The following is a 17,710-nucleotide window of genomic DNA, read 5'->3' as shown; positions in this document are numbered from 1 at the left end:
TTGTGGGATACCATTCCCTTTGCCTGTCTGGATGGATTTGGGTTTAAATGTGGGTTTTTGACCAAATGTGTTTAGTTGTTTAGCTTGTTTTACTGTGTTTTGCCTCAGTATTTGTACTGCTATATTTAATTCTTTCTGCACCATGAGTGAGAGGGACGGAGAGGATGATGAGTTTATATAGCATCCCTACTTACAATTGATATGATGATCATTTGGGGTAATTGGTAAATCAGTGTATGCCGCCTGTGCATATTCTTTTGTTCTTTTTATTGTTATAAAAATGACTATATATGCGGGCAAAATGCTTTTTCTACAAGCAGAAACTACCCTGACTTTAAGCCTGATCTCTGGCTGAAATCCACCTGAACTTACTTACTCTGGGTATGTCGGTTCCAAAAGACCGGATATGAGTTAGCGTAATTACACACGACTTGGTAACCCTGGGTTAATGCTCGTGCATGTCAAGTACATAAAGACATTCTCAATGGATCGCCGATTTCCGGAGTATGAAGCCGTATGAAGATTATACGTCCATCAAAAACGTAACACAGATGCATCAGCAAAAGAAAGAGTTTCTGGTTGTAGTAGAAGAACAGACAAAGTAAACGCACGAGTTTCTGATCTTATTTCCATTTTCCTTTGTGACCCATATAACTTATCCAACTTAAATGAATTCAATTGGTAACAAGTAATTGAGTTACATTTTTTAACTTAATTTATTACGTCTGCCCAACTCAATTTATTTTACAACTGAAATTTTCATATTTATCTAACTAAATGTAATTTTACTCAAATTAAATTAAATCTTTTTCCATTTTAATTTATTCAGTTATTGTACTTCTTGAACTCTCATATGTCTAAGTTTGAGCCTGCAGATATTCTCATTTTATAACAATAAAATGATAAAAAACAAAATGGATTTGCAACATTCGGCATTATGTTATTTCCCATTTCTCCAACTTTAACATTACATCACTAAACAGTAGGGGTGCTAGATAAACTCATCCTCCTCTTCTTCCCTCTCACTCATGGTGCAGAAAGAATTAAACATAACAGGACAAATAACTCGGCCAAACACAGTTGTTCAGCACTGAGAACCTGAGAGCCTCACAACCTTCTTCAGCAGAGATCAAAGCACTGAGGAGCTTCCACAGCCTCTAAGACATTTGAATGTCATTTGAATCTGAGCTGAGAGGAAGGGTGGAGCAGAGTCACCAACTGTTTTTTTGATGAACAAGGATCCAGGGGGGTATTCCAGGAAGCATGTTTAAACTAGCCTGACTTTAAGCCTGAACTCTGGCTGAAATCCGCCTGAACTTGCTAACCCGGGGTATGTCGGTTCCAAAAGACCAGATATGAGTTGGCGTAATTACGCTCGACTTGGTAACCCTGGGTTAATGCACCTGCATGTCAAGTACATAAAGACATTCTCAATGGATCGCCGATTTCTGGTGTCACCATGGAAACGCGTGAAAAAAAAGAAAGAGCTATACTTCGGTGAGACGGAGTCTGAGGTTTTAATGATGGCGTATGAAGATTATACGTCCATCAAAAAAGTAATGAGGCTGCATCATCAAAAGAAAGAGTTTCTGCTTGTAGTAGAAGAACAGACAAATTAAACGCAAGAGTTTCTGATCTTATTTCCATTTTCCTTGTGACGCATATATTATATATATATATATATATATATAACTTATCCAATTTTGCCACCTTAAATGAATTACTTTTATTGGTAACAAATAATTGAGTTAAATTTAATCAACCTAATTTCTTTCGTCTATAAAACTCAATAATTGTTTATACAACTCAAATTTATGTATTTCTCTAACTAAATGTCATATTACTCCAATTCGATTAATATTTTTTCCATCTTAATTAATTATCTTAATTAATTATATTCCTCAAACTTACCGTGGGAGCTAGCATAACCTGCTTTCTGGAATACCCCCCAGGAAGCAGGTTATGCTAGCTCCCACGGTAAGTTTGAGGCTAAGGAAGTTGATAACCTCAGTTTTCGGTTCCAGAAATTGAGGTATGTTTCAGGGTGGGTCAAGTTGCCATAGCAACTCATGCTCTGAACATAACCTGGTCGGGAGCAGGTTTAGTTGAAGGTTAGTTTGTTTACAGAGAAGTGAAGCAGCATGGCGTGTCCATTTGAAGATAATTTAGTGGATGAAGAAGCTCAGATAATACTTTTTCCACCATGAGAGGGTGATAAGACCACATATGGATGTTGGAAAATTCAACTTTTTCACTTTGATCCAACTTAATTATTTGCTTCAGTTAAGATAATTAAAAATCTTTTTTTTCGTTAAGTCAGTTTAAAAATAACACGTATTTATCAGAAAGTTATTTCACTTTCATTCAAATTAATTCAATTAAGTAGGTGTAACTTTGGTGCTGCTGTTAAATCGGCAACGCAAGGGATTGTGGGATACCATTTCCTTTGCCTGTCTGGACGGATTTTGGTTTAAGTGTGGCTTTTTGACCAATTTTTTTTAGTTTTTTTTGTTGTTTTACTGTGTTTTGCCATGTTTTGCTGAGTTATCTTGTCCTACTGTGCTGATGTCTCTGCACCATGAGTAAGAATGAAGGAGAGGATGATGAGTTTATATCACCCCTACTGTTCTACAGAGGAATGACAAAGATGGATAATTCTTTAATGAAATTGAGCGCAGCGTGCATTTTTTTCCGTCCTTTTTATTGTTATAAAAATGAGTACCGGTATATCTGCCGGCTCATACTTAGACATATGAGAGATCAAGAAATATAATTAATTAAGATGGAAAAAATATTAATTGAATTGGAGTAATATGACATTTAGTTGGATAAATACATAAATTTGAGTTGTATAAACAATTATTGAGTTTTATAGACGAAAGAAATTAGGTTGATTAAATTTAACTCAATTATTTGTTACCAATAGAAGTATTTCATTTAAGGTGGCAAAATTGGATAAGTTATATATATATGCGTCACAAGGAAAATGGAAATGAGGTCAGAAACTTGTGCGTTTACTTTGTCTGTTCTACTACAAGCAGAAACTCTTTCTTTTGATGATGCAGCCTTATTACTTTTTTGATGGACGTATAATCTTTATACACCGTCATTAAAATCTCAGACTCCGTCTCACTAAAGTATTGCGCTCTCTTTGGTTCTCCACGCGTTTCCATGGTGACTCCGGAAATCGGCGATCTATTGAGAATGTCTTCATGTACCTTCCGTGCACGAGCATTAACCCAGGGTTACCAAGTCGAGCGCAATTACGCCAACTCATACCCGGTCTTTTGGAACCGACATACCCAGAGTAAGCGAGTTCAGGCGGATTTCAGCCAGAGTTCAGGCTTAAAGTCAGGGTAGTTTAAACATGCTTCCTGGAATACCCCCCAGCAGAACTCAGAGTTTGTCCTTCAGGGCAGATCTGACAGCTGCATTTTGGTATCTTTGAGTGTTTCTGGTCTCTGTCAGAAAGGTGACCTGCAGTGACCTTTAGGTGCTGGTTTTGGAGAAACTCTTTTCTTTTTGAACAGAAGAACAAGTTAAAGACAAAGTTCAGTCTGAGCTCTTCCTCTGCTGCTCCTCTTCCTCACAGAGGAGAACACACAGACACATCACGGCCTTCATCATGAGTGGAGAAGACAACAGAAAACACAAAGACTCACCATGAAGAAGAAAGTTGGAGCCACTGTCTCGTCCTGCTCTGTCTGCTCTGACATGGAGGAAAACTCTGAAATTCCTCATTTCCTGATTCAGGAACACCTGAGCAGAGCTCCGCCCCCTTATGTGTGTGTTTGTGTTAGTCTCCTCCCTGTAATCAGAAACCTGGGCCCTGTTGCACAAAAGTAGGATAAGGGATTAAGCCAGGATATCTTGGTGATCCTGGCTCAATTGATCCCCAATCCGGTTGCACTAAAGCTGGATAGGGGGCAGGAGGATATGTTATGGTATAAATTACCATGGAGATTTATTCTGTGGAGCTAGCCTGCTCCAGACCAGGCTAAATTCCAGGATCTATTTAATCTCATCCCTAATGTCAGTCAGCAGTCGCCACAAATGGAAACCAATAGTTATTTCACTGCTCACTATACATTGTTATCACATATAACTAGACCCACTGTCATTATTTAAACGTTAGTGATCATTAATTTCAATCATTCTGGATAAATAATGAATTTTAGATGATGTTGCTATCTTTTGATAATTTACAGTTTCCCATAGACTATAAGGCTATATGTAAAATGATAGAATATTAGGGCCACAGAGGGAAAAAAAGACAAGTCATTATATTGTAACCAGTTGTTTTAAAGGAGGACTGTTGTTAAAATGACAGATGTGGAGCATTTCGTGAAATTGTCCTTCAGTATGGTTTCATAAACGAAGACATGCTGATGTGCCAGAATATGAAGTATCACATTGTCATAACTATCAAAACTGTAAAAAGAATATGTGTCTTTTCTGCAGAAAGAACGAGCCTCATAAATGTATGACTTTATCCTTTTTGCTCAGTGGGGCCCTAGTACTCTGTCATATTAAATAATACACATTCCATATGAATATGAAAACACAATGTGTAACATTATGTTCCTTTATTGAATAAGGACAAAACAAAGCAGGTCAACTACACTCAAAAAACGTTCACTTTGAATGAACATAAAAAAATTATGGAAATGATTTCCACATGATTAGATAGCGTTACTTGAACAAAAATGAATCATATTGGTCCTACTTAATGTACTTAGGTTCAAACTAATAAATTTAAGTTGATTCAATCTAAATACTGCAGTTGGACCCAACTTTAAATTAATATTGTTGCTCACTCTCAAAAGATAAAAGTTTATCCAACTTAGTTGAATCACTTCAATTGGTCACACCTCATTAAATTAAGTTTATTCAACTTAAATTTGTATGACTACCCAACACAATTTATGTTGATATAACTTAATTTTTTGTTTTAATTTTATTTATACATCTGACATTGTTAATGTTTTCGAAAGTTACAACCAATAACTTTCACATCAAAGACATGGAATACGCAGCAAAGTCCCACATCACCAGACAGAATTTCCAATACCGCGATTTCTTCCTTAAGCATAGTAACTTTAATAATGTACCGCACAAGTGGGTTGGTCATCATCCTCTCCCACACTCTAACTCATGGTGCAGAAAAAAAAGAACCATAACAGTTTAAATCACTAGTTAAAACAGAGTAAAACAGCTAGACAATAAACCCCATGGACAAAAACTCACACTTAGACCACAATCTGCCCAGATAGACATAGAAAATGGAATCCCACAATTCCTTGCGATTATTAATGTATCCAATTTAACGGTATCATGTTGGATCAACATGATTAAAATTAGTAACTTTTAAATGGATTATTTTTATGAACGATCGACATGATTCATTCACGTAAGATTTACAAACAAAATTTTCTGGTTGAAATGACAAGTTACATTGTCATAAAATTAATTGGCTGGTAATTAAATTTAAATTCTTTTTGAGTGTGCTTTATCACTGTGGCAGTGTTGCCTTTCTTCTTAATTATATCTTTTACCTCCTCTTATGCCTCCATGAGGATTTGTGCTTCAGACGGGGAAAGGTACGCGGCTCTAGTTGCCATGGTAAATCAGTTTATCTGTGATCTTCGGCGGGGTCTGTTTGAGTGAGCCGTGAGCGCGCACCTATCCAGCATTGGTTACACCTGGGGGGTATTCCAGGAAGCATGTTTAAACTAGCCTGACTTTAAGCCCGAACTCTGGCTGAAATCCGCCTGAACTCGCTTACTCTGGGTATGTCGGTTCCAAAAGACCGGGTATGAGTTGGCGTAATTGCGCTCGACTTGGTAACCCTGGGTTAATGCTCGTGCACGGAAGGTACATAAAGACATTCTAAATAGATCGCCGATTTCGGGAGTCATAATGGAAACGCGTGGAGAACCAAAGAGAGCGCTATACTTTAGTGAGACGGAGTCTGAGATTTTAATGACGGCGGAAAAAAATTACAAGTCCATCAAAAAAGTAACATGGCTGAAAAATAATTTAAACAATTTAGTTAAAGTAATTCAAACACAATAATTGTTTATACAACTCAAATTTACGTATTTATCTAACTAAATGTCAAATTAGTCCATTAATCTTTTTTCCATCTTAATTACTTATATTTCTTGAACTTTCATATGTCTAAGTTTGAGCCGGCAGATATTCTCATTTTTATAACAATAAAAAGAACGGGAAAAAAATGCACGGAGTGCAAAAACTCAGTAAATAATTTTCCGTCACTGTCATAACAGCACTAAGCGGTAGGGGTGCTATATAAACTCATCATCCTATCCTTTACTCTCACTCATGGTGCAGAGACGTAAGCATAGAAGAACAAAATAGCTCGGCAAAACGCGGTGAAACACAGTAAAACAGCTATACAACTAAACTTATTTTGTAAAAAACCCACACTTAAACCCAAATCCGTCCAGACAGGCAAAGGGAATGATATCCCAGAATCCCTTGCGGTGCCGATCTAACGTCGGCACCAAAGTTACACCTACTTAATTGAATTAATTTGAACGAAAGGAAAATAATTGTCTGAAAACTACGTGTTATTTTTAAGGTGACCTAACAAAAAAAATGATTTATCTTAACTGAAGCAAATAATTAAGTTAGATCAAAGTAAAAAAGTTTATCTTTCCAACATCCATATGTGGTCTTATCACCCTCTCATGGTGGAAAAAGTATTATATGAGCTTTTTCATCCACTAAGTCATCTTTAAATGGACACGCCATGCTGCTTCACCTCTCTGAAAACAGACTAAGCTTCAACTAAACCTGCTCCAGACCAGGTTATGTTCAGAGCATGAGTTGCCATGGTAACTTGACCTACCCTGAAACATACCTCCATTTCTGGAACCAAAAGCTGAGGTTATCAACTTCCTTAGCCTCAAACTTATCGTGGGAGCTAGCATAACCTGCTTTCTGGAATACCCCCCTGGCTTGATGAATCCGTGTCTGCTCATCCTGGCTTGGTCTTTGTGCAACCAATTAAGCCTGGACGCACATGTTTTGGATTCATTGAGCTCAGCTCAGTCATTTATCCCGGATGTCTTAATTCTACTTTTGTGCAACAGGCCCCTGAAAGAGTGTTTGTTGTACTTAACGGGAAATAATGTGTGTTTGTGTGCGTGTAAGTGTGTTTGTGGTGTGTGTCTATCAACTCTCGGTAAATAGGTTTATCTGTTTGTTTATGTGACTCTAAAGACTCCTGGCAGAAACAATCCTCACAGCGTCTCTGAGTCTGGATCCAAGCTGCAACAGCAAAGCTTTTCCTCTGATCCATTTGTCTAAAACACTGTGATGGACCAGCAGCTCCACTTCTATCTGGACAATTATTGTCCAACAACCTCCACTGGTCAGGTCAAAGGTCAATAACTGTTATTAAGGGGACTGTGCAGAACATGAACACTCATTCCAAGTCCACAAGTCCTTCACAAAGACCAACGTGGATCCAAGTGATGAAGATCAAGCATGGAGGTCCAATGAGTTTCTCAAAGTCCAAACAGTGAAGAAGCTCCATGAATGCAGACAGTGAGGTGAAGCTGCTGTTCAGACTGGAAAGTTTCACTAAACATGTTCTAAACATTTTTAGCATTCATGAAAACTTTAAAGACTGAAGTGAGGCCAAACATGAAACAGAGACTGACTTTCTCTACAGCTAATGTCTCCCCAGGACAACATGGACTTCAACCTTTATTAGAAAAACCTTTACCTCAACTTTCTGAGTTCTGATCATTCTGAAAGACCTTGTGGTTCACCTGAGGGAAATCCACAGCAGGTCTGAAAAAACACATACAAAAATTTTCATCTGTGGCGGCTACTGGTCTGTCAGAGAGGGGAAGCTCATTTTCGGCCTACATCATAAAATTGTCTATTAATTTATCATCAAGAGGCATGGCCAGCAATACGGGCCTTCATATTTATCTGACATGATTTTAAAGTATGAGCCCTCGCGGACCCTGAGGTCCTTTAGTTAGAACTAAAACATACGGCAAGGCCTCATACAGTTTTTATGGACCTCGCATGTGGGACAGCCTCCAAGAGAGCCTCAGTGCTGCAGAGACTGTTCATGTTTTAAAAGGAAGGCTTAAGACCTACCTTTTTAATGTAGCTTTTAGTTGAATTTTAGGAATTTATTTGATATTTAAATTATTTATTTTCTCTTTTTACTAGTTTTATGTGTTTATGTACATACATTTATTTATTTGTATTTATTTATTTTATTTTTTAATCAGACTTACCATTTTATTTCTCTATTAAGGTTTATGTAATTATTTGTTTCTTGTTCATCTTTTAAATATATTTCAATTTAAATTTTTTTCCTTTTACATTTTATTAGACTCCAGTGTTTTTCTCTTAGGGATCCTCCATATCAGTGACTGACCCTTCTCAGTGAACGGGGTCGCTGCAATGGGATCTCCGGGTCTGACTCTCTTGATCGGATCTGGGGGTTTCTGTGGTAGTGTTCTCCGTGAACTTGGGTTGGGGGGTCACTGATACGGACATGTCCCCAAAATATCGTTTCCCCACTTCAGGAGGAAGCCAGGTCTCTACATTCTATCATTTTATCACTGTTTTATCATGGTGTGTGTCTGTGTGTGTTTGGGGGGGGGGGTTGTCGGCACTGTTTGTCATGTCATCTTGTTCTTTTTATTTTATTGTTTTTATGCACAGCACTTTGAGTGGCATGTGTTGTTGTAAAAGTGCTATATAAATAAAGGTTGATTTGATTTGATTTGATTTGTCACAGCACTTCCAGTCAGCCAGCTAACTTTGTCATATCAGGAGAGCTGAAAAGACCTGTTATTTTTCTTTTGCACTAAATCAATCTGAGGTGTTGATCTGCCCTGCCGTTTAATTCTAAGTTTTTCCTCGTAAGGAACACTTTCAAATGGCTTCGCCAAAATCAGGTCGACACTATTAGCACCGTCTGCCATCGTGCGCAGTTTCGCCCACGACGCTAGCCTAGCCTACTAACGTTATATGAATGAATGAATGAATGAAGGAATGACTGAATGAACGATTTAAAAAAATATTTTAAACTCTGTAAAACTGAAACAAGGAATGTGGTGTATAATTGTGTGAAATGTATGATGAAAATCAAGCAATTTCGCCAAGCAAATATCAAAGAAATAGGTTGCAGCAGTTTTTATTTCGACTGAACTTGAGAAATCTGCGATGGGACTGAGAATAGCTTCAGTGAGTCCTTCTAGTACAGAATCGCTGTCAGTCAAAAGGAGATGCAGTCTTTCGACACAGACCCTCCAATCATCACGCAGAAGCTCGGAGTCCCTCGGAGGCCAGCCCACTCCCCATTCCCCCCCAGAGACGCTGAGCGTCCGTGGGCGGGACATTATCGCAGTGTTTATCCAAGGACCGTCTAGTTTCGAAGCACTGAAAAAAAAAACGTTCAAAGCAGCCCCGTTGAAGTCAATGGACGCTGGGCTTCAATGCACTGTGACGCTGCGGGAATGTATGAGAAGGAAATCGAGTCAGCCAATATGCTATATGTAACTGATTCTGAACGAAATCGTCTTGGAGATGAACGTTTTCTAACACATTTTTACTCAATAAAATGTTAATAAAATACAATACAATAGTACATATTTGACCATTCATTTTTTGACATTATAAGGGAAGCTTCCCTTGCAGTCTTGAAGAAATCGCCACTGATGTTCGTGTACTGAAATGTTCTAGTTCACTATGTGACAGTGGACAAAAAATGTTCAGAATCACAAAACTCTGTGAAAATTGAGTTAAAAAGGAACCCAAACCATGTTCCCTCCTCTTCCGTGTTCAACAGTTGGTATCAGTTCTTGTGTTGTTATTTGATGTTTGGTTTTTGGTGAGCTGAGCCTGAAAATTCTGCTTTTACCTTGAAACTTGTTAGTTTTTATGCAAATGTACCCAAGCTGCTCATTTGTTTTTAGAAAGGCAGGAGCCTCAGTGAACAATGAGTCTCTGTGGTTGGACTCTTTTTAGCACGAGGAAGCTGAAATGAAAAAGAAAGAGCCGTCTAATGGACCTGGACATTCTACATGTCAGCTGTGTTTCTGCATTTCCTCCATGCATTTATGACACTGTGGTTGAAAAAAGTGTTAGAAAAATCCAGTTCCTGCTGCTGTTCGGTTGACTTCATCAGCATTGAAATCTTCCTCTTCCTAGTTTCTAGAATAGAACACTGCTCCGTCTGACCTTTGACCTCCACAAATATCAACTCAGAGAAAGAGGTGAAACTGCCCGAAAATGTCACCATCTCTGACTTAGATTGTTGCTGTTAAATGTTCAATACATAAAGTCAAAAGCAGAAGGTGAGAAGCAGCCTTGGATTAAGCTCCTCCCACTCACTAACAAACAACCAATCAGGCAGGTTTGTTCTCTGGAAAAAAGACTTTTCTAAATGAAAACTAGAATTTCTGATCCAATCCAAAGATGATTTGATGAAATGTTCTGTGGTTTTGGTGTCAGAGGACATTTTTCTGTGATCACACTGCTGTTGCTGCCTGACAGCTTTCATTCTGGAGAAGCTCTGTGTGAGTTTGGGCACAATCCCACTCAGACCAGACATTCACTGGATCTGATGATGGAGAAACAGTTCCACTCAGACTTGGAGAGTTCTGCTCCAAGGACCACTGTGGATGAGACCCATTGATCCACTTTGTTCCTCTGCAGCATCAGGAGCTGGAAACTCCAACGTCAGTCACTTCAACAGGAAACAGACGAGCTCAGAGTCAGAAGATGAGAGTGTCAGGGTTTAGACTGCTTCTTAAAAAGGAGAAGAATCACACAGGAAAGGAGAATTTTTGTTTGACTTCTGCAGAAGAAGAATCTGTCCGTCACAGTGGATGCAGTCTGGTTTTATTTGTCGGCTGGGGTTGATAACATGACAGTGGGTCATACAATCAGACAGAACAGGAACATCAAATCTTGTATAGTCAGCATTTTGAACGTCAATGTTTTCTCACTTAAAGACAGAACTGAGACACAATCATATTAGGGTGATGTGTGGGCAAATAAAAACTACACAAACTCCATATACATAACTTTCATTTATAGGTTAGGAATGCAGATTCCTGTCCTAAAATAACAATTCACGATGCAGATAGACATCTAAAACCATCCAAAGATTGGATGAGTACAGGTAGATGTGTAGGAGACCTCAATGCTGATGTCCTTTAGAACACTAATAGTAGACCTTTAGTAGAATAACAAAATAGAGTTGTCTGAGACATCCAGTAGACATCTACAATAGACATATATTAGTTATCTACGGTAATAGAAATCTTGTCCCCGGTGTAAAGAAACCAACACAGAAGAAACAAATGAACTATACAAATGAGAAAATCTCATATCCATGTACATACTTGAACTTCTTCTTCTTCTTCTTTCTGGTGTGTCACTGTGACATGAATTCACACTCATGTATTGAGCAGAAACTTAAATTCTGCATCATAAAAAGGTCACTTTGTCGTCAGCAGAAGTCAGAGAGGTTTTCTTATTTCTGTTGAAGCTGAAAGAACACAACAGCAGAGTGTTTAGACAAGAAACATCAACACAAGTACAGTTTGTGATGCAGTAGTTAAAATGAAATAATACAATTCTAACAATTAAAAATATATCAAACTCATTTCAGTTATTACGTATGATCATAAATAGAGGTGTTTACAGTAATGTTTACAGTAAACATGCGTCCCATTAGGGTGCAATGAGCTTCATCCAGTGTGGGTTCCTAGGGAAGACCCTTTACGCCATTGCCTACCTATGTAGCCACAAGGGCCCCCCCCCGTCTCCCTGTGCCGGTCCCCAGCCCGGACAAAATACAAGGTTGTATGAGGAAGGGCATCCAGTGTAAAAACTCTATGTCAAACCAAACGTGCGGATCAATGAAAGCTGATTCGCTGTGGCGACCCATAACAGGATGTGCTAAAAGATGAACAACAAATTTGTTAAATAGAATTATAATCAATTAAAGTCAAGTAGTTTGATTAGTTGCTTGAAAAAGAGTGGGAATAAGCAAACTCCTAATCTGACCACTTTTGTGTTATTCTTTTAATACAGATATTTTAAATAGTTACTATAATGCAGTCCTTATCAGATCAGGATCAGATTATTTATCTTGTAATACAATGGAGTGCTTAGGGATCATCCTCAGAAAAGATTCTTAAATCATTTCAGTAAACATTATGAATGCCTCCTTCAGAAGTCGTTGATTATCACCAGCATGCATGTTTAGACAGGAAACAAACACACAACAGCAGATCAGCCTCTGTTCTCTGCTGTTCTCAGACTCCAGGAAAGAAGCTTCAAGTCTGCAGAGGTAGGAAATGAAGATGAAAGCAGCTCCATGTAGATCTTCCTCAGCTTGAAGATCCTCATCCTCATCCTTCTTGCAGCTGGAGAACATGATCATCCAGATGTTTGTTCCTGCAGCTTTGACTGCTTTTTTATCCATCTGTCATGTCTGCTGTGGCACTCACCTTGTTTGGCCAGGCTTCCGGTTGGAGCAATCACGCTCTATGACAGACATCTGGTCATGCCCCTTCATAAGTCCACTCCTGTGCTGCACTCTTTGTCGGAACATCAGTTACACTGGTTTATTCCAGCCATCCAGCTGGACTTTCCACGCTTCTGCACGGATCGTTTAGTTCTCATCACTGCCTCACCTTTACCTCGCCATTGCCTCGGGCCAGCTTTATCATCCCTCTGGATTCTCGTTGAAAGCCCAAGTCTCTGATTGACTTTATAAAGTGGATATCCTCTCCCGAGGTTTTCAAGTGTTTCCAGCTCTCCATGGCTTCCAGACTCGCCCCCTCACTCCCAGCTCTGTTTGCTGACTTCTTCTCACGGCTGTGAGACTACCAAGTCCTGCTCCGTCTACTGGTGGGAGGTTTCCACGCTCCTTCACATCTGCAAACTTCAGACCAGGACAATAAACAGACTATTTTTCCTTCACGCTTGGGTTTGCTATTTTGGCTGTCCCCGACAAATCGTGACACCATCTCCCTGGATTGGACGGATTCTGCTTCGTCTTCTTGTTATTGGAGAGCCTCCTCTAAGACTGATGAAGAGTCCTCCTCCTCCCCCACCTGTTTGACCAATGAGGCTGTTACCACAGCATGAATAATAAAGTTCAGCAGAAAATCTGTCTAAAAACATTGTCTGTGCTTCAGACCTTTTTTTAAAATTGATTATTATTAAACCATTGACCAAAATTTGCTATTTGATTTTTACGGTGATTTCACAATTATTGCCTTTTTAATTTTTAACTAAAGTTTAACATTGTTATTATGAAAAAAAGAAAAATAAATAAGAAAAGATAAGTAAATAAAAATACAAAAAAATAATAAAACAAATGATTAATCAATTATTGAATACTGTCAAATTGATTGACTTTTAATTATATTACTTCACTTGTTTCAAAAAATTGATAAGCTGATTCATGAATTTTTCCTGATGAAACATAATTTTGTACATGTTTTTAACTTTTGATACTTGACCAAATTTTTCTATGAAAATTCCCGAAACAGTGTTTTGTCTATTTTACTGATACAGTATTATTTTTTTAATCATATCAATGACTTTTATAAGTAACATAATCTGCATATATTTTGGATACTGATTTGATTTCTAAAAGTTATTTTTTACAAAATGATTCAAGTAATTCATCTTTGTCATGTGCTTTCTAGGAACCGGATATTGATAAATCATGTAATAAAATGTTGACAGTAGAACAGGGGTGGGATTATATTAGTTCGCTTCCTTCCACTCCTTTTCAAGCAATACTTAATTTTATGTCTAATTATCCTAAGTTTGATTAGTTGTTGTATAAATGTATAACTGATGATTGTATTGTTTTTGTGTATTGTTCCTATTTGATAGCTTGAAAAAAACTATTTCAAATGAAATCAAATCAAAAATTTTCTTTAAATGTCATTTTCAGAATTATTTGCTTTTTATTATCTCATTTTAGTATTTTCTTGGTACTTTAGTATAATTTAAGAACAGTTTTAAAAACGTGTCACCCTGCATTTTTGTATTCAAATTTGAAGATTGTTTTTATTTTTGCTGTAATTGTGTCATATAAGTTCTAAAAAAAAATCGTTTTTACACATATGAAGTTTCTTTTAGCCCTTCATTTATTTTTAATCGTTTGTATTTTAGCGTATAAGCAGTTTCTTTTCGCTTAAATACTTGAGACACAGCACAGCATTCCAAAAAACAGTATAAAATATTATAAGGAATGAATCAAGTCACAAATGTGTATTCGATTTAATTTTTTGTGAAAGACGGAAATACTGGAAGAATGTGATTAACGTGCGTAGATTTACTCCAGACCAACTGATGGCGCTAAGTACCATAACGCTGTTAGCTAAACAAAGAAGAACAGCACGAGGCGCTAGCAGTGTTAGCTTATTAGCAGGCTAGCAGTGTTAGCTTGTGTTGAGAGGACGGATGTGTTTTGTTGGGACGTTTGTGAGGTTTTTATACAGAAAGGACGATACGTGGTTCGTGTGGGAACTCTCAGCATTTTCCAAACTGTCGTAGATGAGTGAAGAAGTGTTGAACGGAAAGACAACGAACGTGGATTGCTGTGTGAGACTAGCAGATGATCGGAGCTGCAGTGAAGAGGACGGCGGTGTTTGTGGGAGTTGGAGCTGAAGATCGGAGCAGGAACCATGTCTTCAGAACCTCAGGAAGGTTCTGTCAGCGAACAACTTTCTGCTGCTGAAGGAACCATCGTCCAGAACGAGGAGGAGCTCTGTCGTCAGCGCAGACTGCTGGATAGCAGCTGGAACCCGCAGCTTCAGCTACACATTGCAGGTTTGTTCACTGCATCCACCTGGAGACGAATAGATCCATGAACGTCTTTGTATTCCTCGTCTGAGATGGTATCTGGATCCAAACTGCGCCTCAAATGTTGCTGCTGTTCAGTTCCACCCCTAATTAATTAGCTTGGGGTTGTTAGCTAGCTGTTGAGTGTAAACAAACTAAAGGCATGATGGGAATTCAGTGGGCAGTTATTCCCGCCGCAGCGCAGCTGAGATGCTCACGCTCTTTTTCTCAGTTGTGGAAGGACAACCATTTATGTTTTAAAGCGCCTTTAACGGAGTTAACAGACATTTGTATAAACTATTTTAAAGTCACAGCTAGTATGGGTGACACGCAGAGGACTGAATGTGGTTTGCAGATCCAAGTTCAATGCTGGAACAAAGGGGCGTGGCTACACCTGAGTGGGGGAAGAAAATGCTCAAAACTTTATTGACAATTGAGGTATCATACATAGAAAAACGAACAGTAACTATTTAAACAACGTTACCTCGAGTAGCAATCACCCTTACCGAACATAACATGTAAATAAAACATAAAAGAAACGAATGAACATAATAACACACACACACAAATAATATTAATAATAAAATAAAAAAAACATAGTTCCATCCAAATAGTTCAACAATAGCTAGGGGTTCCCATTAAGTATGTCATTTCAAACCATTTTTTTTAACTAATGGAGTGGTTGAAAATAAAAAGAGAGCTCTTTATGAGACGTAATGCAAAGTGGTTTGGTCTTCACATATTTACTTTTGTTAATATAAAACTTTCCTTGTAATATCAGGACATCAAGTACAATATTTTCTGGTCTATTAGATGATACAACCTCGAATAAAATTGTGATTGGGTTTAAATGAACTGGCATTGCAATTTTGGAAGAATCCCAAAAGCAGAACTCTTCCCAAAATGTTTTTATAACTCCACCGTTAAAGAATAAATGATCCACAGTCTCAATGTCATTTAAACTGCAGTCATTCTTTTTAAACCCAAAACGAAGTCTCAAAAAAAACTTGGATGGGTAAACATCACTAATTATTTAAAAATGAATCATCAGATCAAATAATTAAAATTTAGAACTAAAATTACCAACCGTCAAAATATTTCCAGAATGATCCAGAAGATGCAGAACAGACCATATCCTTTAGTCAGCCAGTTATTGTGAAACAAGGATTTGTTTCTTTGTAACACATAACGGCAGTTTTCAAAGAGGCGTGGTGTGCGGACTAAAGTTGTGCTTATAAATTAGTTTCCGTGCAGTAAAACTTGTTGATGAAAGGCAGAAAGTTTGATTGGCAGTTTCTTCAGGTCATAATCGCATTTCAGCAGAAAGTTAATTCCACCTACATCCCTAAATATTTTAGAGAGGAATTGAAACCAGAAACCTTTTTCGTTCTTCAAGAAGGATCTCAGTCAGTTGATTTTAATTGTCCTGTCTTAACATTCAACATCAATAGTTTTAAGTCTTCCCTCCTCATAATCCATTAACATTACACTTTTTCTAATATAAGGAGTTTTGTATTTCCAAATGAATTCGAAGTTGATTTGATTTATGTCTTTAAATGCAGATTTAGGGAAGTTGCTGCTGCGTACATTAATCTTGATAGAGATTCCATCTTTACTAGTAAAACTCTACCCAGAATAGAAATATCTCGATTGGAGCACACATTTAGGTTTAATTTACATTTACCTGAGTCAAAATAACCACTTCAAGATTTCATCGTTTTGTTGTGCCAGAATTTGTTTCCCCTGTTGGGACATGACTTCTGGCATCGTTGATTTGTTTCGTAGAGATCATATTTTGCCCCAAAAAGCATAAAAAGAATGTGGGTGTTTACTTTATTCTGAGGCTTGTGGGAGTTTATTGTCATATTTAATACTTCCATAACGGTCACTTTCATATATTGATCTTGTTCTAAATTAGCCAAACAGAAGTCTTTTTTTTTATATACAAAATCTGTCCTTTTACGTTGAGTAAGTGGGAAACAACACTAATAATAATGATGGATTAGATTTATCTGTGCTTTTCCAGACGCTCAAAGCATTTACAGAGTGTCCATTATCCATTCACTCCTCATTCATACTTGGTGATAGTAACTACTGTTGTAGCCACTGCTCTCCTGGGGCAGACTGACAGGGGCGTGGCTGGCCAGTTCACCGGGACATTCATACACATTCACACACCAGTGGAGGCACTCTTGCCCATGGACACAACAACAGTTGACTGGGTGGAGTGGGGATCAAACCGCCAACCCTTTGATTAATGACCAACCTGCTCAACCGCCTGAGCCACTGCCGCTCCAAATATGAGAATAAACTCCCAAAAGCCGCAAAATAAAGTACAAAGCTCAGCATAAATGAGTACTCCTCCTTTTAAAAAGTACTAATTTAATTAGTAGCTTCAAGAACAAAAAGAAACATTTCCAAACTTTCCACAAGATTGAGTTTATTGAACACTTCTTTAACTCCCCAACATGAAATTAAGGTAAATTATCTAACTTAGATCACATCATTTTCAGTTTTACTTCAATTGGTTGAAGCAAAAATGAATCCACCCTGCAACAAAAACTAATACATCTAGTATTTTGTATGAGCACAATGATTTTTAAGGACAGCACCAAGTCTTTTAGACATGGAATGAACAAGTTGGTGACATATTGCAAAACTTCTCTTTTGTCCATTCTTCAAGAAGAACCTCTTTTAGAGCCTGGATGCTTGATGGAGAGTGATGCTCAACTTGTTCTTCAGAATTGCCCACAGGTGTTGGATTGGGTTCAGATCAGGTGACATACTTGGCCATTCGATCACCTTCACCCTTTTTCTTCTTCAGAAATGCAGC

The 17,710-nt window shown here is 37.9% G+C and overlaps 2 protein-coding genes and 1 long non-coding RNA gene across 6 annotated transcripts in view; 1 reads left to right on the top strand and 2 right to left on the bottom strand.

Moving 5' to 3' along the window:
- The window catches only part of LOC105358840 (NLR family CARD domain-containing protein 3), a 58,212-nt gene that overhangs the window by 15,116 nt on the left and 25,386 nt on the right, over window positions 1-17,710 (bottom strand). The window lies entirely within an intron of this gene.
- On the bottom strand, window positions 10,761-14,725 carry LOC144988526 (uncharacterized). Its single transcript, XR_013652457.1, has 3 exons — window positions 14,626-14,725; window positions 12,522-13,130; window positions 10,761-12,437 (listed from the first exon to the last, which is right to left on the bottom strand). It is a non-coding gene; the product is annotated as an uncharacterized LOC144988526 (long non-coding RNA).
- LOC105355269 (uncharacterized) overlaps window positions 14,313-17,710 on the top strand; it is a 208,977-nt gene continuing 205,579 nt past the window's right edge. For both annotated transcript variants that reach the window (XM_078937036.1, XM_078937037.1), the window contains exon 1: window positions 14,313-14,865. In XM_078937036.1, coding sequence (XP_078793162.1) covers window positions 14,721-14,865 — 145 coding nt within the window. In that variant the 5' untranslated portion in view covers window positions 14,313-14,720. The remainder of the gene's footprint in view (window positions 14,866-17,710) is intronic.

Source organism: Oryzias latipes, chromosome 2 (assembly GCF_053564925.1).
Source record: "Oryzias latipes strain Hd-rR chromosome 2, Olatipes_Hd-rR_3.1".
Taxonomy (NCBI): Eukaryota; Metazoa; Chordata; class Actinopteri; order Beloniformes; family Adrianichthyidae; genus Oryzias; species Oryzias latipes.
The sequence above is the reverse complement of the archived record's forward strand: the minus strand, read 5'-3'. Positions and strand labels throughout refer to the sequence as shown.